The sequence below is a fragment of the Equus quagga genome, chromosome 17 (assembly GCF_021613505.1).
Source record: "Equus quagga isolate Etosha38 chromosome 17, UCLA_HA_Equagga_1.0, whole genome shotgun sequence".
Lineage (NCBI taxonomy): Eukaryota > Metazoa > Chordata > Mammalia > Perissodactyla > Equidae > Equus > Equus quagga.
In genome coordinates, this window is record NC_060283.1 from 12,172,137 (window position 1) to 12,197,286 (window position 25,150).

The 25,150-nt window shown below is 38.1% G+C and overlaps 1 protein-coding gene across 1 annotated transcript; it reads right to left on the bottom strand.

Moving 5' to 3' along the window:
• Positions 1 to 8,981: 8,981 nt before the first annotated feature.
• Positions 8,982 to 23,134, bottom strand: OOSP1 (oocyte secreted protein 1). Its single transcript, XM_046644159.1, has 5 exons — positions 23,059 to 23,134; positions 13,286 to 13,467; positions 11,235 to 11,332; positions 9,958 to 10,086; positions 8,982 to 9,093 (listed from the first exon to the last, which is right to left on the bottom strand). The coding sequence occupies exons 1-5, from the start codon at positions 23,132 to 23,134 to the stop codon at positions 8,982 to 8,984; spliced, it is 597 nt and encodes a 198-aa protein (XP_046500115.1).
• Positions 23,135 to 25,150: the final 2,016 nt, after the last annotated feature.

Sequence of the window (25,150 nt, forward strand, 5' to 3'; positions counted from 1 at the left end):
CTGGGCTGACTCCCAGCACAGGACTTCTCAGGAAATAGGAAGTAGTAAGTGGCAAGTGGCTTAAGTGATTTTATATGGCACCCCATGCTCAGCTGCCTTCATTTTCCTGCTCATTTAGATAACCCACGGCTGTTCTTACCACAGTGTCAACCATCTAATTGGTTGACACTGTGGTAAGAAACTCTGATTACCCCAACACTGAAGCCCAAAGAGGCGTATCAGGTGAAAATTGCCACCTGATATCTGTGTCTGTATGAGGCCTGTGAAATCATCTGGGAGGTTGGCATGTCACACACTTCCAATAAATGCTAAATTGGAGGAAACTGTTTTCACCAGGTAATTTTCAGGTGTTATCTAATATGCTGAACAGCCTAAATCATAAAATTTGAAATCAAAAGACTTATTTCTTCATTTCTATGGGTTTGGCTGGAAGAATCAGCAGCAGAAATAATAAAATGACTTGACCAGGAACATAAATCCTTAGGAGGAGACAGGGACCTAAAGAAAAACCATCTTTCTTGGCATCAAGAAAATCCACAAATCCATCTCTGTTGATTCTTCCATAAATTAACGTTTTAGTTACTTCAATAACGTTAAGACTTAAAATTATTTATTTATAAGAAAACAAATACATGTATATATCTCACAAGGATAAATATAAAATATACATATATTTGTCTTCATGTTATATATGCATACATATGTATACATAATTTTATATGTATAATAAATATATATATATTCACTCTACTGCTCAGTTGGGATGATAAATAAATAAAAATAAAAAAAACAATAAAAGTTCCAGCTAAAGATTTTTATTCTATTTTCTAAAAGTGTCAGTAGCGACACAAATGTGACTGTGTAGTTTTAAAGTAACTTGGAAATCAAGGCTCATGGTAAATAAAATTCAGTAAGTCTGAATTGAAGGCCTATTACTATATTTAGAGACATGTGAATTATGTTTTCGATGTTATGATCTGCTTTCGAATAGGTAAATGCACAGGGCTTCCCTGAGTGTCGGGAAAAGGACTTCCATTTCCAACATCACATTCTCTAATGGACAGTAAGATCCCTAAAACTGCCATTCACAGTGTCCTGCATCTGGAAATCATGGAGAACCCAGCCACCAACAACAAAGAGGAAAGAGTATTGAAGAAAGACATAGAGAAGTCCACATGATACTGTTTGCTGTCTTTTCTTTTCTTTTTAACTTTCTCCTGATGTTCACATTGCTATGAGCTAGTTCATAAACTTTACATGTATCTTTTAAATCATTCCAATATAAGCATCTAATATTGTTCCAAAAGGCATTGGAGTTTACTTTTTAAGAGTTTAACCTCTGGAATCATAGACCATTTTTCCACTCTCAATTTATGCAGATTTGGGAAAATTAGTTAAACCAGCGAAGTCTCATGTTCATACTCTGTAAGAAGAAGCCGATACTACCATCTACCTTAGAATTTTGTTGTGAATATTAAAAGAGATAAATGTAAGCAGTGTAGCCAAAATTAATATTGTACAAAAAATATGTAATATATAACTATTTTACTCAAACTTGAGCACAGTTAGTACCAGGGTTTCATGCCCTGTTCCAAGGATTACTCAAAGCCACGGAATAAACAAAGGCCATTTTTCCTGAAATTCCAATTTTAATACAGAATTTCACTGTGAAAGAATAATGGAATTTATTTTATTTTATTTTATTTTTTTTGAGGAAGATTAGCCCTGAGCTAACATCTGCCACCAATCCTCCTCTTTTTTACTGAGGAAGACTGGCCCTGAGCTAAGATCTGTGCCCATATTCCTCTACTTTATTTGTGGGATGCCTGCCACAGCATGGCTTGACAAGTGGTGTGTAAGTCCGCACCCAGGATCTGAACCTGCGAACCCGAGGCTGCCAAAGTGGAATGTGTGAACTTAACTGCCACTCCATGGGGCCAGCCCCAGGATAATGGAATTTAAATATAACATTAGTGTAAAATGGATAGAGTTAAAGCAGAGATAAAATATAAATCTTATTTTTTAAACAACTTCTAACTTAGAGAAATGTTGCAAAAATAAAGAACATTTCCTACAAATAAGGACAGTCTCCTACTGCAGTGGTTCTCAATATGTGGTTCTTGCATGTCTGTGGGCCCACAGGATCAAAACAATTTGCATATTAATACTAAGACATAATAAGCCTTTTTCACCATGTTGATCTTTGCAGAGATGTGTGAAAACAGCAGTGGTTAATACCACCGCCTCCTGAGCAATCAGGGCAGCGCCACCAAACTATGTGGGTTGTCATTGTATTTTCACCCCATATAATCTCGGTAAAGACGGGTAAAGCCAGTTTCGTTTAAGAATCGAAGTACTAAAAAGCATTCATTTTATTAAACGTCAACCCTTGAGTGCATGTCTTTTTAATATCCTGCATCATAAAACAGGAAAGTATATATGAAGCACTCCTGTTGTGTATCAAAGTATGAGGATTTTGCAATTGTTTGAGTTGTATGCTGAACCAGCCACTTTTTTCAAAGAACACCACGTTTACCTGAAAGAAGGATGGTCAGGCAAACATTGACTATTTGGACTTGGTTATTTGACAGATATTTTCTAGAACCTGAATGAAATATGCCTGTCACTTCAAAGAAAACAACTGACCATTTTTGTATCCAATGATAAAATTCAAGTGTACAAGCAGAAATTAGAATTTTAGAAAACGTGTGTTCCCTACCACTGAGCTGGGCAATGAGCTGTGAAGCTCAGTGGTGATCACACACCAGTGATTTTTTTTCTCATTGCAGTATGAAACATGTTGACATTTCGAAGATCTGCATAACTGAGTGAACCCACGTTTTCCAAATAACCTAGGTATGATGCGATAAAAGCATGAGTGTTAAAAATTTTATTCAAAATGCAAGAGAGACCCAAGGATTTTCATATAACTTAGTATGCCAAGTTTATTGATGTATTTCCTGATTCCACAGGACAACAAACCTTGAGGAAGATTTGGTGTGGCATCAAAGAAGAATAACCACAATTATCTGAAAAGGCTGTTAAAATACTCCTCCTTTTCCAGCTACATATTTGTGTGAGGCCAAGTTTTCTTCATGTACTTTAACTAAAGCAACATACCACAAAGACTAGAGGCAGAAGGACGTATCAGACCCCAGCTGTCTTCTATCAAGCCAGACAGGAGTCATGCGAAAATATAAAACAATGTCAGCTTGCGTTTTTGGGGAAAGTAGTTATTTTTATAAATTGTATGTTATTTATGTTAACACATGATAGGTTTATTGCAGTTATTTTAATTATTTAATAAATATTTTTAAATCCTACTTTAATTTCTAATATAGTCAATTTGCATAGCTGAAACCTACATAAACGAAAGTTCATTGAAATGCTCGATATTTTTAAGAGTGCGAAAGAGGTCCTGACACTAAAACTTTGAGGGTTACCAAAACCAAAAACTTAATATTGATACAGTACTGGCTCTAATCCTTACACTTCCTTCAAATTTTATTAATTGTCCCATCAATGCCCATTATAGCAAAAATAATAAAAAATAAATAAAATCCAGTTCAGATCACATATTGTATCTAGCTGTCTCTTTAGCTTCCAACATTTCCTCAATCTTTTCTTGATTTTCATGACCTCCACACTTGCATTTCGTAGAATGCATCAATTTGTGTTTGCCTGACGTTTCTTCATCATTAGGTCTGGCAGGATTTTCACAGAAGTGGTACTGTGTTCTTGCTGTACCCTATCAGGTGGTGCACGATTTCAATTTTTCCCATTATGGATGATGCAAGTTTGATCACTTGATTAAGCCGATGTCTTCCAGGCTTCTTCACTATAAAGTTACTCTTTCTCACTTTGTAAGTGACTTGTATTTACGGGGAGATAGGCTCTGAGACTGTAAATATCTTTTCTCTTGATAACCTTTCAATTTACCTGCTTATATCAGTATTCACTCATGGTTACCTATTTTAGTCTATGGATTATAACTCGTTACTATCATTATTTATATTTAAGCTCAAATTGTTTCAGATTTGACCAGTGGGAGCCTCTTTAGAGAGCTCCTGCATTCCTTTGATATTTCTCTAGCACTCTTTAAGCACTTCCACAGTTTTTGGCATCAAAAGTTGTTCTGGGTTTATCTTGTGCTTTTCCTGCCCCAGCCCTGGCATTGGCCATTCTTTCCAGTGAGCCTTGGTTTCTTTAAGTAGAACATGGTATTTGGGAACTGAGATACGGATGCTGGGTGTATTCATTGCCACTAGGCGTCACTATTCTCACGCCCGGTCAGTGGAAAAAACTACAAAAACATATGCGTGCATATATGCGTGCATATATTTACGTTATTTCTATATTTACATATCTTGATCACTATGAGTTCAAATTTATATCTCCAATTCCAATGCAAAAGAACAAAGCTCATTTCAGTTTGTCTTTCTATATTTTTGTTCCCTTCTCTAACAGTGAGAACTCTGGTTCCCCTTATCTTTAGTAGGTGGAAATTTTGGATCAACATCCCTGTGTGAAACAATCTACTGTCATCATCACCCCCACCAGGCATAAACCATACTCACCCCACTTTGGCTTCAACCTCCTGCCATGCTATGCCCATCTCTCTCTGTGTGCATAACCACCTCATCCCACGTATGCTCTGAAACCCAAGGTCATGTTGCTCTCTGAAGCAGATGCCTGTTTCACCCCACTAGGAACCCACCTGAGCTTCAAAACCCTAAACCAAACCCCTCCACCCCATAGCCTCTTTTGGACAGTGTCCTAATCCCAGTGGAGCTTCAACACTCAGTTTGGGGCCCCAATATGTTATTATAAATAAGTTATCTCGAAGACACTCATATCCACCTTTTAAAAGGTCAGTTCTTAGATACAAGTCTTAGGATGGAGTTGGGGGAAAAAATTCCTGTAAATTTAAACTAATTAAAATTCCTACACCTAAGATAACTAAGGACTGCGATTACCACTGGCTGGCTCCCTTTTTCCCCCGGAAAAATCTGCCTCCGTAGGATCTAAACCAAGACTCTCTCAGCCAGTAGCCAGCCTTCTTCAATTAGTACTTAAAAGTCATCAGGCCTAAGGAAAAATATTTAAATAACAAACTTTTCTAGAACTCGCTTTATGTTTCAAACATTTCTTACTGCTAACTCTTCTTCACATTATTACTTCTGATTATGAGGCACAAAGAACTCGTATTCACTGTGTTTCTAGGAAATTACTCCAGGTCTATTTCTATAACTAAGGCTATGGCTTTCTTCTTCCTTCCGCTCTAAGGTTTTCTGTATTTCAACAATCACATGTCTTCAATAATCCATGATCTTAGAAGTTTGGCCTTTGAAGACTGAGGTCTGCAAAACCATATTCACATTGTTCTTCAACTGTTTGTGGCCTTCCTGGGACAGGCATCTCTTAATTCCAAAAACCCTCCAACCTCATCTTGCTCATGAGTCATACCCACTGCCGCTCACAAACACAGAGGAAAATGAATGGTAACAATGAAATAGCAACAAAAACAAATTCAAACCTAAAGCACCTGTCACTGAAGTTCTGGTAGGTACAGCTAATAATAACAGAGTCTAACTGAGTTATTCCAAATTTAGTCACATTGATTTATTACCAATTATCTCAGGACAATTGCCTTAAGAGTAGTGTCTGCCAAACCCAATTGTAGACAAACCTGTAAACAAGGTTGACAGTGAGACCTGACATCTCATTGGCCCCCAAGAATTACTTATATGTCACGCAACCTTCAAAGGTTAGATGTAGAATAGATATCTTCTAACAGTTGCTTATTTCTGGTTCATTTGCTCAGTGCCAAGGCTGACTAGCCATTTCCTGATCTCCTACATACAAGAGGAAAGGGAGGTAAACATGAAAAGGCAGGTGTCCATCAATATAAAATGTTCCTGCAGAAACTGGAGGATAAGCAGCATAAGAAAATTAATTTAGGAAAAGCATCCTAGACGAGAGCTAGATGATCAGGGCGGCAGAGACCAGTGCAAGATTTCTTGAAAGTTGTTCTGGTGGAGGGTTCAGACACGGAAGAGGCACATTGCAGAGGAGAAAATGTAGACTTGGGATGAGAAGAAACACCTGCTGTTTATAGAGTAGTCCATAAAAGTAAAAATAACATCAATTTGAATTTAGTACATCAGCTGAAAAGGTAAAATAAGACAGCGACACGTATTTGGCCCCGAGTCTAATTAGAACCAGAAAATCCTGGTTAAGTTCCTCCCTATTTAGTATCCAGTCAGAACAATGAGAATCAGAAAATCAAATAAGAATCCAGTTCATTCATTCAGTCCACATATTGAGCATGTCAGTGTGCCCAGATGTCAACAAAAGCTATCTCTTTAAGCAAATTTCTTGAATTTCTATTTTATACCTCTCAGTGCTCCAGAAGAAAGTCAAATCAAGAAGGATTTGCAGTAAAGCTAACTTCAAGGGAGCCTTTTGGATACCAGATCCAGAACAATCACCTCTCAGAATAAGGAAAATAAGAGGAAGCTGAGCTGCCTCATGTGACTTTACAGCTCACAATGAACTTGGGTATTCTATACGCTCATAGCATCTGGTGTTGCTATACACTCAGCCCAATTTCCTAAAATCCCATCCTTTACTGATCACATGGGTTCTAAAATTCAACAGAGTAGGTAAAGTAAAACATGAAGATTAGTTGTGCCAGAAATCTCTTTGTTCTTTATGTCCATGGTAGTGACAGGAGAGAAAGTGTATGCAAATCTCATGCCATGGTTTTTTTTTTTTTTTTTTTTTCCATTTTAGCATCTCAGTCGTTGTAGGAGTAATTTGAGCAGCACCAGCAGACTCCACCTGACTTCCTGATGGTCCTGGATCTTCCACTAGCAAACTTCTTTGCATTCAGCTTTTCAGGAATCTGTCTTATTCCTTCCACCTGTACTCTAGATCCTGTATCCGCTTTCCCCTACAACCACCCAATTTCTATTCTTCTCTTTCCAGCTATATTCCTAGGAATAGCCATTTATACTCACCCAGTTTCTTTTCTTCTCATCCTCTCCTAAACCTGATTCAATAGACTCTTGCTCATACTTCTCAACAAAAACTGCTTTTGTCAAAGTCATGAGTGCTCTTCACATTGCTAGATCTATGGTCAATTCTTAGTTCTCATCCTACTTAACCTTCCAGCAACAATTGATGTGACTGATGGCTCCACCTGCTTGGCTTCCAGGACCCCACTCTATCCTAGTTTTACTTCCAGTACACCTTACCAACTTCTCTGTACCTCATTTGAAGATGCTATCTCCTCTCAGCTACCTCGTAACACTGGAAATCCCAAGACTCAAGGTTTGGACCAATTATCTTCTTTTTCCTTACTATTTGCTTTGAACTCACCCAGTCTTATCAGCTTTAAATACTATTTTTTGCTGATGAATCCAAATTTTCTACATCCAGTCTGGACTTTCTCCTCTGAACTCCAAACCTATCTATTCAACTACCCACATGCTATCACCTCTTGGAGATCTAACAGGCATTTAAACTTGACATTTTCAAAATAGAGCTCCTAACAAGGATCTCCCACATTCTTATCTGAGTTAGTGGCATCACTTTATCATAGCTTGAAAATCATAGTGTCCTGGATTCCTCTTTTTCTCTCATACCCCATATCCAACTGTATGCAAATCCTTCTCAGTTTTTATGTATATGTAAATCTGACCACTTCCTATTTATTCCACTGCTACATCTAAGCCATGGTTCTCAACCTCAGAACTATTGACTTTTGGGGCCAGATAATTCTTTGCTGTGAGAGGCTGTCTTATGCACTGTAGGATGTTTAGCAGCATCCCTGGCGTTTACCCATTAGCTGTCAGTAGCACACCACCACCACCACCACCACCTTTCATTATAAGAGAAAAACCTGTCTCCAGATCTGTCCCCTGAAGGGAAAGATCATCCCTGGATGAGAACCACTGGTCTAATATGTCATCATTAGCTCCCACTCGGAGAACTGACCCAATGGGTCTTCCTGCTTCAGCCTTTGCTCCCTCTTGTATCTCTTCTCCACATAGCAGCCAAGGTGGTCCTGGTAAAAAAAAACCCAAGTCAGATCATGTCACTCCCTCATTTGAAATTTTCCAGTGGCTCCTCATCTTGTTTCAAATAAAACTAAGGTTGTCACATCAACTTTGGGAAACTATATGACCTACCCCACTCCCTTCCCATTGTTTTGGATTATTTTTTTAACCTCATTTATTACCACTCTCCCTCTCCAGCCACAGTTGCCTTCCACTCTGTGAACACCCTGGGCTTGCTCTCCTCTCAGGGACTTTATAGCGGGGATTTCCATGGTCTTGAACAACCTTCCCTTCAGGATCTGCACAGCTCACTCCCTCACTCCCTTCAGGTCTTTTGTCAATCATCATCTTCTGGCTAGGCATTCTCTGATGCCATGTTTAGAAGAGCAATCTCACCCAAATATTCCCAATCTCCCTTCTCTGCTGTATTATTTTCCTTGACGGCATTTACCCCTTCCTGGAATACTATAGAATATACTTTTTTGGTTTTTTTGTCTCCTACTAAAATATAAACTCCAAGAGGGCATGTTTGTGGAATAAATAAATGAATATATACTATTAGCAAGTCCAACTATGACTAAATTTTAAGGATATGACTCAGCCTCTAAGCAGAGCAGAGTTAATAATTTTACCCTTAAAAACCTCTTTATAGTGATCATCGAAGGTTAAAATGATGGTGATCAGCCCTTCAATAATTAGAGACAGCCATGTAGTAGGATACACTTTATTCATAAATAAGTCTCCACAAAGTTAAAAGCAGGGGCAGTGACTTTTTAGAAAAGGGAATATAAAAAGGCAACATGCCATTTATTTAAAATTGCCAATTAGTTTTTTTTAAATGGAAGAGAATTGGAGTATCATTCAGTTCCACACTAGCTTCTCGGATTTCTAAAAAATAGCACATTAAATTCTCCGTCCTTAACAGGCACTTCTGATTTGCCTCTGGTTAGAGGGGTGAACAACCCAAGTTTTCTCTTGCAGTAGAGTTCCATCATTTGATACACAAGGAAATATAACATTCAGATTCTCCCTGAAATGGAAGAAAGACAATAAAAAATAAAATCAGTCCCAATATAAACATTACGCAGCTATTGCTAAGAGCCTGGTAGTCATAAGTAAAGCAGTTTATACCTATGGGGATGGGGATGGGGGAGAGGGTACAGATTGAAGGTAAGGGAAGAGAAGAATTTAAAAGAAAGGAAGTGATCTATCCTTAAGACCATATCGAGTGTATAACAATTCAAGTGCAATGCATGTATAAGTGAATAAGGATGCTTTTGCCTCTGTAAGCTATGAAGTACATCCGAAATGTTCTAAGAATATCCCGGTACTCTCCGTAAAACATAACTCCATCCCTTCGTTAATAGTCAAAGATTAACATACCTGTGGGCTTTCTGTAATATCCCTTCATATGTGACTCAAGAATGAAGAACTGTGCTGCCTTATAGGCATTTGGCCCTTCCTGGAAGAAGTTGCAACCAAGCTTTACAGCACATCTGAGTTCACTTCCCCAGGGATTATCAACATATCTAAACCACCACTTTGTAAGCACAGTTTGACACTTATTTTTTTGAGATTCAGAACTTTGTTGATATTGGAATTGATGGATATTTTACCTTTGCATTGATCATAGAATTTCATATGACGCCCAAGAAAGACAGCTCTTATTTATATGGGATCCCTACCAGTTAGTGACAGATTAACAAAACCACTATGATCAGCAACACCTTCAACAAACACAGAAAATGCATGAATTTACCATTCCTGAACTGGAAGTTATTTAGGCATAATGCATCTTAATACAAATACATGACGTTTCCTTGCCAGTTGTATTGGCTCTTATCTAGGACATGCCTGGACAAAATCGTAAAATGCTAGTTCTGAGTGCCCTTACCATGGCCGCGTTATAAAAGCAACTTCCGCATCTTCATTTGCAATGATCGCTTTTGTTTTTATTTCCCATTTGGCAGCACTACTGGTTTTATTATCTCTCCTTTCAACTTTAGTTAAAAGAGGGTACTGACTAAAGTGAGACAAGAAAATGGAGAAATACCATATGAGGCTAAAGATATATTTAGACCCTAGCATTGACAAGGCTGAATTTGGGGACAAATTCCTACTCCTAGTAGATGTATTGATTTCTACCGGTATTCCAGTACATTACAGGCAGTGTTTGTAGTGCTAAGTAGCATGGGCTTAGAAATCAAACTCTGGGTTCACTTCCCGGTCCCACCATCTACCAGCAAATGATCTTCAGCAAATAACTTAATTTCCCTGTGCCTCAATTTCCTCACCCATAAATTGGCATAATAGTATCTACCTCCTTGAGTTGTCACGAAGAACAAACACAATCATACAGGGAAGGTGCTTAGAACAGTGCAGGAAAATGGCAAATGATTAATAAATGTTAGCTATTTATTATTGCTATAATCTGTGAGAAGAACCCTACATAATGTGGCCCTTCTGTAATCATTGAGAGAAAAAAGAAAACTCTCAGTTCAAGATTTTAACCAGAAAAACCTTACAGAAAAATTGCCCAAAGAAAGTCCTGCCAAGTATTAGAATTTTGCTAAGAACTGATCAAAGCTGTTATGATCGAAAGATTGATTATCTTAGACTTTCTCAAAAGTTTCAGTCACTAAGATACAAAAAGAGATCTAAACCTGTGGATCTTGTTCTGGCATGTTCCATCTCTCTCCCTAGATCTTCAGTTAAGATCACAATACCTGCTGATCTTAACTCCTTGGTGAGTTCATATATCCCTTAGACCTTGTTTCTTGTTTATCTCCTTCAGAAATGTTAAATGTTGGCTCAAACTTAAAACTACAATAACCAGATTTGGCTAGTTAAGATCTATGAGGTTTTCAGTAACCCTGATACTTGTATCAAAAAGTGAATCATCATCACTCCATTTTTCACTATTCCTAGTATTCCTATATCCTAGGGGACAATTGTAATAACTTGAAAGAATACACGGCCAGGGATCAACAGATTGGTTTTCCCATTAGGATTTTGTGTCCTGCTTCCCCTGTTAGGCAATTTAACCTTTCAAGTTGGTTTTTCTTTTTTTAAAAATTAAGGTATAATTGGTATATATCAGGTTTGGTTTCTTATCTGGAAGGTAAAGAGGAAGCCAGAGGCCAGGACGAGAGTCTGGCACGCCATACTCACTTTCGGACAACACACAACAGCGGCATTTCAGCTCGGTCACTGGAGTTTCTTGAAATATACTTGATTTTAGTTTTAAGCAGAAGAGTCTCCTGGAGAGTCTAAGGGGACAATGAAAGGTGTTAAACAGATGTTTTTCTCAAGTGTCTCAGGAAACTTAAAGGCATTTGAATAGAAATTTATGGATCCTTCAAGCTCTCTAAAAATGGACACACTCTCACTGAAACAAGAAGTATATATTGAAGCATATAACACAGGATTGTTAACTATAATCACAATACCTACATTAGATCTCCAGAGCTTATTTATCTTCTAACTACAGTTTTGTGCCTTTTGAACAACATTGCCCCAATTCCCCCACCTCCCAGCTCCTGGTAACCACCATTCTACTCTGTTTCTATGAGTTTGGCTTTTCTAGATTCCACATACAAGTGATATCATACAATATTTGTCTTTCTCTGTCTGACTTATCTCACTTAGCATAATGCCCTCAAGGTCAATCCATGTTTTCACAAATGGCAGGATTTCCTTCTTTCTCATGGCTGAGTAATATTCCATTGCACATATGTACCACAACTTTATCCAATCATCCATTGATGGACATTTAGGTTGTCTCCATTTCCTGGCTATTGTGAATAATGCTGCAATAAACATGAGAGTGCAGATATCTTTTCGATATTCTGTTTTCATGTTCTTTGGATATATACCCAAACGTGGAGTTGCTGGGTCATATCGATAGAATATCCTAGAGACTCAATTAAAAAACTGTTGTAACTAATCAATGAATTTGGTAAAGTTGCAGGATTCAAAATCAACATACAGAAATCAGTTGTGTGTCTATACACTAACAATAAAACATCTGAAAAGGAAAATCCCGTTCACAATAGCATCAAAAATAATGAAATACTTAGGAGTAAATTTTACTAAGGAAGTAAAAGAACTGTACTTTGAAAACTACAAGACTTTGATAAAAGAAATTCAAGGGACAAACAATGGAAAGGTGTCTCATGTTCAGGGATCAGAAGAATTAATATTATTAAAATGTCCATACTACCAAAAGCCATGCATATGTTGAATACAATCCCTATCAAAAAGCCCAATGGCGTTTTTCACAGAAATAGAAAAAATTGCCCTAAAATTTCTATTGAACTACAAAAGATCTTGGGTAACCAAAGCAATCCTGAGAAAAATAAAGCTGGAGGCATCATGCATCCTGATTTCAAACTATACTACACCCAGTTCAAGATGGCATCATAGAAAGATCCTGAACTCACTTCCTCCCACAGAGACACTGAATCTACAGCCATATATGGAAAAAACTAAACTATATACAAAGCTACAGTAATTAAAACAGGATGGTACTGGCATAAAACTGGACATTTCTTAATAAACATCCTTCATGCTCAATTCCATCTCAAATTTTGCTTCCTGTGGAACCCAGTCTGTGACATTCAGCTAGACCTGACAAAGTTCTATTACTTCTCTTAAAATTGCATTTGGGATAGTGAACAAAATAATGTTATAGTGAAGTTTCATTGGCCATTAAATTTTTTTAAATTAAGCCAGAATCCCAATTATGTTTTTAGCAGTGGTTTGCATAATTGATCTTTCAGTGTGCCCAATAAGGCACACTAAAATATCTGGTAAATGGGGTTTGTGGCTGGTAAAGTGTTCATTCCGGTGCTTGACTAGTGTTACTCCCTTCTTCTGTTTGCTCCTGGCCAAACTTCATGATTTGTAGTATGTCATTAGCTTGGGAAACTGCTTGGTAAACTTGTGATGCATCGAAAATGCTTTTCTCCTCTCAAACCTGTCAACTCCCTGGTCTGTTCCATCACTAATTGAGTTTTGTATCTACGAGGTGCACATTAGAGTTTGTAGTTCCTTCCCAACAAGAAAAAAACTATTTAGCATCTCCTTTCTTAATTTGCTCTGTCTTGAATCTGACTATTAGGGAAATCAGTCCAGCCATATTACAATAGAAACTTAGCGACTTCTGGTTTGTGGACCTATTGAAGGAACCAGGTTTTAGGTAAAATAGCCATTTCTCTTACTTTGATTATGATGCCACAGTCACGAGGATGGTAGAAAAACTCATAGTAAACATCCTGCCACATGCCAGTGACAGGGCAGTCATCTCCTAAAAATGCTTCATCAGGGTTCATATACAAATTGTGGAATAAGGTGGGTTTAATCCTGGCATAGAACCAAAAGCTGGTGCATTGTACTTGCACAGCTAAGAAGGAGAAAAGAGAAACTTTCTGTTAGTATTGCTGTTCCATAAATCAGCTCAGAAAAATTTAGCACAGCCTGTTAATACAAACGAAGAGATCATCCCTCCACTCAAATAAAACGTGTCTTAGAAATGAGCAAGTTTGCAAAAAGTGGTCTCTATATTTTGCTTTGACCTCTGAAAATACCCAGACAAGCACACATCCTTCAAAGAGCCTCTTAAGTGAATCCGTATGTGAAGTCAATACAAAATAAGATCTTAAGATCCAACTCTCCAGTCTTCTTTTATAAAGCTGGCATCATAAGAATCTGTCTATATTATAGCATCTATGCTAAGAAGTGGAGAGCATGGGAGAGGGGGTGGAGCAAAATGGCGGGGTGAGCTGACCTGGGATTCTCTCCCCTCCAAAATACAACAAAAGATTGGAAGAACTGAATTTCAAAGAACAAAAATAATGCCAGCTCATTAGAGACCTACAATACCAAGAAGGTGGAGATCATAAACTTTGCTTACACCTTCAGAGGCACTAGAACGGTGGGAGAGAACATCGCTCCCTCCCCTAGAGTCTGCGATCGCTGCGGCGCGGGTCAGGAAGGAGCAGGGGAGGGGCAGCGCGACGGGGGGATCATCCAGGACTCCTGCCGCTGATTCAGTGAAGACCCACTGACGGGGGGGGGGGGGGGGGGGAGCTTCCATCTGCAGGGACCCCATAAATCAAGGGCCTTGGGAGACCAGAGAACAGAACTGATCTGAACCCAGACCAGGCGTGTGAGTAACAGCCCCTCCCCCCTAACAAAGCCAGTGGGCGCAGCCATCTTGCCCCAAGGCGGAGAGCTAACACGCCGCTCTCGACCCCCATCTAGTGGTGACAGGCTGTAACTGCAACTGAATTCTACCACCATGAGAAAAAACCGCTCCTCTACCATCCAGCAATTTATAAAAGCCCCAGACCAGAAAGAAAACAATAAAAACACAGAATTAAGTCCTGAGGACTTGGAATTAGGTAAACTAAGTGATAATGAATTCAGAGCAGCTATAATCAAAAAACTCAATGAGGTAGAGAGAAAGAGAAACAAGCCGAGTTCTGGAGTTACTTCACAAAAGAGATTGAAATCATAAAGAAGAATCAAATAGAATTACTTGAGATGAAAAACAAAATGGACCAGATAAAACAGAATACGGATTCCCTGAATGCCCATGTAGACAACATAGAGGAGAAAATTAGCATAATCGAGGACAGACAGGCTGAATGGCACCAGACAGAGGAAGAAAGAGAACTAAGAATTTAAAAAAATGAGGAAAATCTCCAAGAGATAATGGATTCAATGAGGAGTAAGAACATAAGGATCATAGGAATTCCTGAGAATATGGAAAAGGAAAATGGAGCAGAAAGTGTGCTTAACAAAATTATTGAAGAGAACTTCCCAAATCTAGGGATCAATGGAGAAATGTGTGTAGAGGAGGGTTTTAGATCTCCTAGATTTGTCAATGTAAAAAGACCTACTGCAAGGCACATAGTAGTAAAGCTGGCAAATAGGAATGATAAGGAGAGAATACTCAGGGAAGTAAGGAAAAAAAAAAGAGAATAACCTATAAAGGAGCCCCTATCAGACTGTCAGCGGATTTCTCTACAGAAACCCTACAAGCTAGGAGAGAATGGAGTGATATATTCAAAGCTTTAAAGGATAAAAACCTTCAGCCAAGAATATCTATCCAGCAAGAATTTCCTTCAGATATGAGGGAGAAATTAAATCTTTTCCAGACAAACAAAAGTTAAGGGAATTTGTAACTAAAAGCCCTCCATTACAAGAAATCCTCAAGAAGGCTCTCATACTTGAAAAAAGAAAAAAGGGAGAAAGGGGACACAATCCACAGACTAGGGAGACCGATGGATAGAACCAGAACAGGATAGCAAATATTCAATTATAGCATTAGGGTAAAGGTAAGGAAACTACCAAAACAAGGACGATCTTAGCACTCTAACTACAAATGAATAAGACGAGTTGGAATAAAAAATGAAAATAATTATTTAGGAGGGGAAGAGCAAAGGGTCTAAATCAGTATTGGTCAAGTAGGTAAGAGACCACCAGAGAATAGACTATATTATACACGAGATTCTAAATACAAACTTCAAGGTAGACACTAAAATAAAGTACAGAACAGAGTCACAAAGCATAAATAAGGAAAAATCTAAGAAACCCAGCATAAGAAATTGCAGTATTAAATGGGTAGTCTAAAGCACACAGGAAAAGAAACACAGGAAAACAAGATAATGAGTGACAGATTAACAGCATTAAGTCCACATGCATCAATAATCACTCTCAATGTGAACGGATTGAACTCTCCACTAAAAAGACACAGAGTGGCAAAATGGATTAAAGAACACTATCCAACAATTTGTTGCCTCCAGGAAACACACCTCAGCCCCAAGGACAAACACAGACTCAGGGTGAAGGGGTGGAGGGCAATACTTCAAGCAAATAGCAAGGAAAAAAAGGCAGATGTTGCAATTCTCATATCAGACCAAGTGGATTTCAAAATAAGACAGGTAAAGAGAGACACAGAGGGACAATATATAATGATCAAAGGGACACTTCATCAAGAAGATATAATGCTTATAAATATCTATGCACCCAACACAGGAGCACCAAGATTCATAAAGCAACTATTAACAGACCTAAAGGAAGATGTTAAAAACAACACAATAATAGTAGGGGACCTCAACACCCCACTCACATCAATGGACAGATCATCCAGACAGAAAACCAACAAGGAAATAGTGGAGCTAAATGAAAAACTAAAGCAATTGGACTTAATAGACATATATAGATCACTCCACCCTGAAAGAGCTGAATACACATTCTTCTCAAGTGCACATGGAACATTCTCTAGGATAGACCATATGTTGGGAAACAAGGCAAGCCTCTACAAATTTAAAAACATTGAAATAATAACAAGCATCTTCTCAGATCATAGTGCTATAAGGCTAGAAATTAATTACAAGAAAAATGCTGAGAAAGGCACAAAGATGTGGAGACTAAACAGCACACTACTGAACAAGCAATGGATCATTGAAGAAATTAAAGAAGGAATAAAAAAATACCTGGAAACAAATGAAAATGATAGCATGCCATACCAACTCATATGGGATACAGCAAAAGCTGTATTAAGAGGAAAATTCATCACAATACAGGCACATCTTAACAAACAAGAAAAATCCCAAATAAGCAACCTTAAAGCACACCTAACTGAACTAGAGAAAAAAGAACAAATGAAGCCCAAAGTCAGCAGAAGGAGAGAAATAATAAAAGTCAGAGCAGAAATAAATACTATTGAAATGAAAAAGGCAGTAGAAAGGATCAATGAGACAAAGAGCTGGTTTTTTGAGAAGATAAATAAAATTGACAAACCACTAGCCAGACTTACAAAGAAAAAAAGGGAGAAAGCTCAAATAAACAAAATCAGAAATGAGCGAGGAGAAATAACAACAGACTCTGCAGAAATACAACAGATTATAAGAGAATACTACAAAAAACTATATGCCAACAGAATGGATAACCTAGAGGAAATGGATAAATTCTTGGACTCCTACAATCTCCCAAAGCTCACTCAAGAAGAGGCAGACAATTTGAACAGACCAATCACAAGGAAAGAGATTGAAACAGCAATCAAAAACATCCCAAAGAATAAAACCCCAGGACCAGATGGCTTTCCTGGGGAATTCTACCAAACTTTCAGAGAGGACTTAATACCTATCCTTTTCAAGCTATTCCAAAAAATTAGGGAAGATGGAACACTTCCTAACACATTCTATGAGGCCAACATCATGCTGATACCAAACCCTGACAAGGACACCACGAAAAAAGAGAACTACAGGCCAATATCACTGATGAACATAGATGCAAAAATTCTAAACAAAATTTTGGCCGCCAGAATTCAGCAATTCATCAAAAGAATCATACATCAGGATCAGGTGGGATTCATACCAGGGACACAGGGATGGTTCAACATCCACAAATCAATCAACGTGATACACCACATCAACAAACTGAGTAATAAAAACCACATGATCATCTCAATAGATGCAGAGAAGGCATTTGACAAGATCTAACAACCATTTATGATAAAAACTCTGAACAAAATGGGCATAGAAGGAAACTACCTCAACATAATAAAGGCCATATATGACAAACCCATAGCCAACATCATACTCAATGGGCAAAAACTGAACCCCATCCCCCTGAAAACATGAACAAGACAAGGATGCCCTCTATCACCACTCTTATTTAACATAGTACTGTAGGTCCTGGCCAGAGCAATCAGGCAAGAAAAAGGAATAAAAGGAATCCAAATAGGGAGGGAAGAAGTGAAACTCTCGCTGTTTGCAGACGACATGATCTTATATATAGAAAACCCCAAAGAATCCATTGGAAAACTGTTAGAAGTAATCAACAACTACAGCAAAGTTGCAGGGTATAAAATCAATTTGTGTAAATCAGTAGCATTTCTATACTCCAGTAATGAACCAACAGAAAAAGAACTCAAGAATACAATACCATTCACAATCGCAACAAAAAGAATAAAATACCTTGGGGTAAATTTAACTAAGGAAGTGAAAGACCTATATAATGAAAATTACAAGGCCTTTCTGAGAGAATTGGATGACGACATAAGGAGATGGAAAGACATTCCATGTACATGGATTGGAAGAATAAACATAGTTAAAATGTCCGTTCTACCTAAAGCAATCTACAGCTTCAATGCCATCCCAATCAGAATCCCAATGACATTCTTTACAGAATTAGAACAAAGAATCCTAAAATTCATATGGGGCAACAAAAGACCCCGAATTTCTAAAGCAATCCTGAGAAAAAAGAACAAATCGGGAGGCATCACAATCCCTGACTTCAAAACATACTACAAAGCTACAGTAATCAAAACAGCATGGTACTGGTACAAAAACAGGTGCACAGATCAATGGAACAGAATTGAAAGCCCAGAAATAAAACCACACATCTATGGACAGCTTATCTTTGACAGAGGAGCTGAGGGCATACAATGGAGAAAAGAAAGTCTTTTCAACAAATGGTGCTGGGAAAACTGGAAAGCCACATGTAAAAGAATGAAAATTGACCATTCTTTTTCACCACACACCAAAATAAACTCAAAATGGATTAAAGACCTAAAGGTGAGACCTGAAACCATAAGGCTTCTGGAAGAAAACGTAGGCAGTACACTCTTTGACATCAGTATTAAAAGGATCTTTTCGGACACCATGCCTTCTCAGAGAAGGGAAACAATAGAAAGAATAAACAAATGGGACTTCATCAGATTAAAGAGCTTCTTCAAGGCAAATGAAAACAGGATTGAAACAAAAAAACAACCCACTAACTGGGAAAAAATATTTGCAAGTCATATATCTGACAAAGGCTTAATATCCATAATATATAAAGAACTCTCGCAACTCAACCACAAAACATCAAACAACCCAATCAAAAAATGGGCTGGAGACATGAACAGACATTTCTCCAAAGAAGATATACTGATGGCCAATAGACACGTGAAAAGATGCTCATCATCGCTGATCATCAGGGAAATGCAAATCAAAACTACACTAAGATATCACCTTACACCCGTTAGAATGACAAAAATATCTAAAACTAATAGCAACAAATGTTGGAGAGGTTGCAGAGAAAAAGAAACCCTCATACACTGCTGGTGGGAATGCAAACTGGTGCAGCCACTATGGAAAACAGTATGGAGATTCCTCAAAAAATTAAAAATAGAACTACCATATGATCCAGCCATCCCACTACTGGGTATTTATCCAAAGAGCTTGAAATCAGCAATCCCAAAAGTCCTATGCACCCCAATGTTTATTGCAGCACTGTTTACAATAGCCAAGACGTGGAAGCAACCTAAGCGTCCAGCAACAGACGAATGGATAAAGAAGATGGGGTACATATATACAATGGAATACTACTCAGCTGCAAAACAGAACAAAATCATTCCATTTGCAATAACATGGATGGACCTTGAGAGATTTATGTTAAGTGAAATAAGCCAGCGAGAGAAAGATAATCTGTGTATGACTCCATTCATATGAGGAATTTAAAATTATGGACTAAGAACAGTTTAGTGGATACCAGGGGAAAGGTGGGGTGGGGGGTGGGCACAAAGGGTGAAGTGGTGCACCTACAACATGACTGACAAACATTAATGTACAATTGAAATTTCACAAGATTGTAACCTATCAATAACTCAGTAAAAAAAAAAAAAAAAGGAGTGGAGAGCATGTTTGATCTCCTGTGTCGAACTGAAGTCCTCTACGCAAGTCCTTGTTTGTGTCTCCAGCTTCATGATATATAAAAGGAGGCATTGCGAGTTGATGCAGCAATAAAGACTTGTCCAGAAGACTAAAACCGAGCAGCCAGGCTTTTATAGAAACTGAGTGTCTATAGTGCCTTATCCTTCCCCTTCTAACTTGAAAAGCCTGGACAGTAATTTTTTTTAATCTGGGAAAGGAAACAATTTTCTGATATAATCTTCTATCTGGGCTAGGTTCCAGGAGGAGAGATTTAGAATAACCTAGAAATTACAGGATTGGGTAAGACATGAGATAGAAGAGTCAGGTTGACTATTTATCTTGTCCTCACTCAAGATAAATTCTCTTTGTTGCATTTAGGATACCGGAAGGAGCCTCAGAGGATACTGCAAACTCACTGGCCAAATGGAAACTATATAAACCTACAATCTTTTCACCAAAGAGGCTATATAGATTGCAAACAAGCACATGAAAAAAATGTTCAACATCATTAGCCATTATGGAAATGCAAATTAGAATCACGAGATGTCACTACACACCTATCAGAATGGCTAAAATAAAAATATAACATCAAATACTGGCAAGGACATGGAGAAACTGGACTACTCATACATTGCTGGTGGCAATGTAAAATAATATAACCACACTGGAAACAGTTTCCTAATTTATTTAAAAACTAAACATACAACTATCACATGACCCAGCAATTGAACTCTTGGGCATTTATGCCAGGGACATAAAAATTTATGTTCACATAAAGTGTACACAAATGTTTATAACAGCTTTATTCGTAATAGCCAAAGCTGGAAACATCCCAGATGGTTTTCAATGGGTAAATGGTTAAAGAACACCATGGCACATCCATGCCATGGAACACTACTCAGCAATAAAAAATAATGAACTATTGATACATGCAACAACATGGACGAATCTCCAGGGAATTATGCTGAGTGGAAAAAGCCAATCCCCAAAATTAACACACTGTATGACTCCATCTATGTAACATTCTTGAAATGACAAGATTATAGAAATGGAGAACAGATTTATAGTTGCCAAAGATAAAAAAACTGGGATGGGAGGGGGGTGGGTAGGCATGAGGAGTTCAGGAGGGAAGCAGAAGTGGCTCTCAAAGGGCAACATGAGGGATCTTCGTTGTGGCAGAAATGTTCTGTGACTTGTCTGTATCAATGTCAACGTCCTGACATATTATATTACAGTTTTACGAGATGAATCACTGGATGAAACGGAGTGAACGGTACCTCTCTCTATTTTTTTATGCAACTGTCATGTATTACACAACTGCATATGAATCTACAATTATGTAAAAATAAAAATCTTAAAAAAATCTGAAGCCTGAGTTGTTATTATTTCACACATTGTCAAAAACTAAGACGTCTACAAGCACCAAGTATTGGCAAAAATGAGAAGAAAGAAGTACTTTCATTCTTCTAGGCATGCTGTAAACTGACTCACTATGAGAACAACAGAGCAAGAGAGAGTCGAGTTTCAGATCTGCACACCTTGTGCCCTCATGATTCCATTCCTGGGCATGCGAAAAATGCTCAAGTACAAACAATATCTGTAACAGCCAAGCACTGGAAAAATCCTATCTATCAACAGGAAAATAGAAACAATTTATGAAGGATTCATTCAATAGAATACTGTAAAGTAATTAAAATAAATCAAAGCTACACATATAAATCTCTAATTTTGAACAATAAAAAGCTGTAGAATAAAGCAGAAATAAAAGTTTAAATGCCTGCAAAACATTTATGGATCCATAACTTTGACATAAAATTATAAAATGCACACAGAAATGAATAATTACTAAACTCACATCTGGGCAAAGAAGGAAGAGAAAGGCATCAGGGATGGCCATGAGGACTTCAACTCTACCTGAACTTTTACTTCTATCAGAAAACAAAATTTAAGCAAATGTAGCAAATTATTATGGATCTAATAAAGCTGAAAAGTGTGTAAATTTTAAGCCCTGACAGTTGGCTTTTCTTTCTGTAATGCAGGCACCTGACTTAAGCTTTGATTGCCAAGGCATCCATTTCAAAGAGGCATCTACTTCAATGAAGGAAATCTTGAATAAACACATTGCAGGCCACACAACTAGATAAAGAGCAAGGACATGTGTCCCCAACCCTACACCATGAGGTTCCTTTGTTTTAGAAATCCCAATTGATTTAGAGAACCAGCCATTTGGACCAATTTTTTTCCTTTCTTGTTCTCTCTTCTGGCACTTTAAATTCCCACTCTTATGTTTTAAATTCACAAAACCCTAGATGCCCACCCTCGACCCCAATAAAAGCAGAATCCTAGGCCCATGCTCTTTCTCTCTCTCTCTCCACGTGCAACCTCTCTATGTGGCCCCAGGTATGACTTTTACACTCCAGGGCCTATAAGCAATACTTTTGTTCTTCAAAGTTCCCTAATGGTTATTGCTGAAGGGCATTTTGCAATCATAATAAGAAGCAAAAGAGCCGGTCCAGTCATAACATTGGTTTGGAAAGAGGAGATGTCTGTGGGTAGCTCAGCCTGAGACCCAGGTCAGTGCTCCCAGGCATTTCTAGTCAATAGCATTATTATTGATGGGCTGAGATGGTACAAAACAGCGGGTCAATGAATATTTATGACTCCTTATAGAGGTCTGTTTTAAATATTTCCTTTTAAATATTACAAATTTTCCTTAAATAAAGGAAAGAAAAAAAGACCCTTATAAGCACTGAGATCCTTATGAGTACTCACACAGCAGATCTGGGTGGTCTTGTCAAATAGGTGACTTGACAGTTGGTCACCCCACATAGGAAGGGCTAGATGCTTCCCCTCAAACAAAATGGATTTATGAAGAAAAATGTAAAGGACAACTGAGCCCTTGATAAGGTTTCCTTCCTGTATGTCACTCTCCACAGGGTCCTGAGGACCTGCCACCATCCATGGAAGTCTCCTTATATTCAACCCACTTCAACTATTTGAGTCTCAAGAATGTGACATGGTCTGAAAGGGGTCAGAAGAGAAGAGGAGTTGAGGAAAGAAAGAAACTCTCAAATTTGAGCACATTCTCTAGCCTCAGTACTTGAATTCAAGAAGAGAAACATGACATGCGAAGATCAAGCATCTAAAAGAAACTTCCACTTTATGCATCCTTGGCTATTTCTAGGATTCAACTAGACCAAAATTGTGAATAATCCAAAAGCCACATTGAAAGCCCCATCCTTCAGCCCTTGTTCAGAAATTCTTATTCTCCAAATCATATGTTATACCTGACCAATCCTGAGCACAGGTCCATATCATAGAAAAAAGGAGAAAGAGACCTCTTAACCCCAAGAAGGTCTTCATTGGCCCAGATCGGAAACCAAATCCCACTCAGGAAAATGGAAGCCGGAAGGAGAGTCAGCCTTATAAGCCAAAATAGCTGAACCACACTCAAGTGTGAGTAATTAACTACCAACCCTGGACAGCACACACATGCCATAAATACATCATTAGTTCATTATATAAACCTAACACTTTTATTCAAATATCAAAGAATGTGAACAAAGGTAAAGCAAAATGTGCTATTTGAGTGTCCTCATGGAACAATGAATTTTGTGAGCCTAGAAAAGTGCCCGTGAAATTCACACACAAATTGTAGTGATGACTATTGAAGTATAGGAGGCAGGTCTTTTAGATATGATCCAAAGTCAACAGAAGGCTCTGCTTCACTTTCTTTAGAGTCTAAATCATCAAACATGGAGTTATTTTTATGCAGTAAGGCTTATTTCATTAAAACTCCCTATTATCCTGTAATGTCTCTCTCCTTGTCTGAGCATTAAAAAAAATAACTGTAAAAGAATTTAATTGTCCTGTGCACCTGAGAAGGCCAAGCCCTGGGAATTTGGGGATTACAGGACTGATTTTCTTACTTTCACCTTATTCTACCTACTAACCTCTAAACAGTGGCTCTCAAACTTAGACATCAGAATCACCTGCAGAGCGTATCGAAGCTCAGCACCTGTAGCTGAGCAGCACCCAGTTTTCTGATTCAGTAAGACAGGCGTGGACTGGAGAATTTGCATTCCTGACAAGTTGCCAGTGATGCTGATACTGTCCAGGGACCACACTTTCAGAACTACTGCTCTAAAGGGTTTGCCTTCAGAGGACCTGCTGAGTTGATCCCTATTAGCAGTCCTTCTCAAACTTTAAGGAGCATACACATCACCTGGGGATCTTGTTACAATGCATATTCTGATGCAGAAGCTCTGCGATAGGGGCTGAAATTCTGCATTTCTATCAAATTCTCAGGTAATACCAATGATGCTAGTTTGTAAGTAATTTTTGGCAAAGACTTGCAGCGTTTAGATTCCTCTCTTCAAAACAGAAGGTGCAACTGAAAACGAGAAATTCAAATCATACTAAGAAAAGGAGCCTGAAGGAATATTTGGTTCAAATGCATTCTGCCTTTTTTTCACCTCTATCTCGCCAGTTTCTAGAATTCCACAATGTTGTGCTGTTTTAATAGAATGTGGGAAGCAGAAATTTACAGAAATTAGAAATGATTAAATAAACGCATTTAACTATCCTTGGTATTATGTGGATTTTATAGCTACATTCATGTCTGTTCTAAAAGTAAAGGCCACTAAATGTTGGGATCTTCAAGGGCAGAGCCATTCCCAAGTATTTTTGCACCTGCAGGACTTGACAAACCTGGTACCTGAGAACACATAGGGGGAAGGGAAGCAGTAAAAAAGAAAGAAAGAAAATTAATTAACATTTTTTCTATTTAAGAGTTCATCAAATATTTATTTTCCACTTGAGTATAGATGTAAATATATTTTAATTTTAATAATTATGCTTAAGTTTTATATGTATTAGGATAAAGAGCATATTAAAACATCGTTTCCTAGATCTTGCCATCTACATGGACAATGCTAATAAAAAACAGTCCAAATGAGGGTCAAGCCTCATACACATCAACGTCTCCAACTTTGAGTAGCACAATCTTAACCCCCATAGCTGCTGTCAAAATTAGCTATAGTGAATCCATTTTAAAATAGGTTCAGAGCTTCTTTCCAGAGAAAATTCCTGGCTGTCTTGAACCTTGGACTGGGCCAAACCTTTGGATTGGGCCAAAATGGTAATTGTTTTACAAGCAATTGAGAAGTCAGCAGGAGAACTGACGTCCTGATCACAAAGACCGAGGATTGTGAACTTTCTGAAGATAGAATCAACAGTGAATTAATGCTTAGCTTCTGCCTGCAACTCCAATTAAAATGCTTTGTAATACAACCTCCCTTCTTTGCCTTTAAGAGCCCCTGACTTTTAGTCTCTGGTGGGACACTATTTGTGTTTCTACCTGAATCTGTGCTCCTTGAA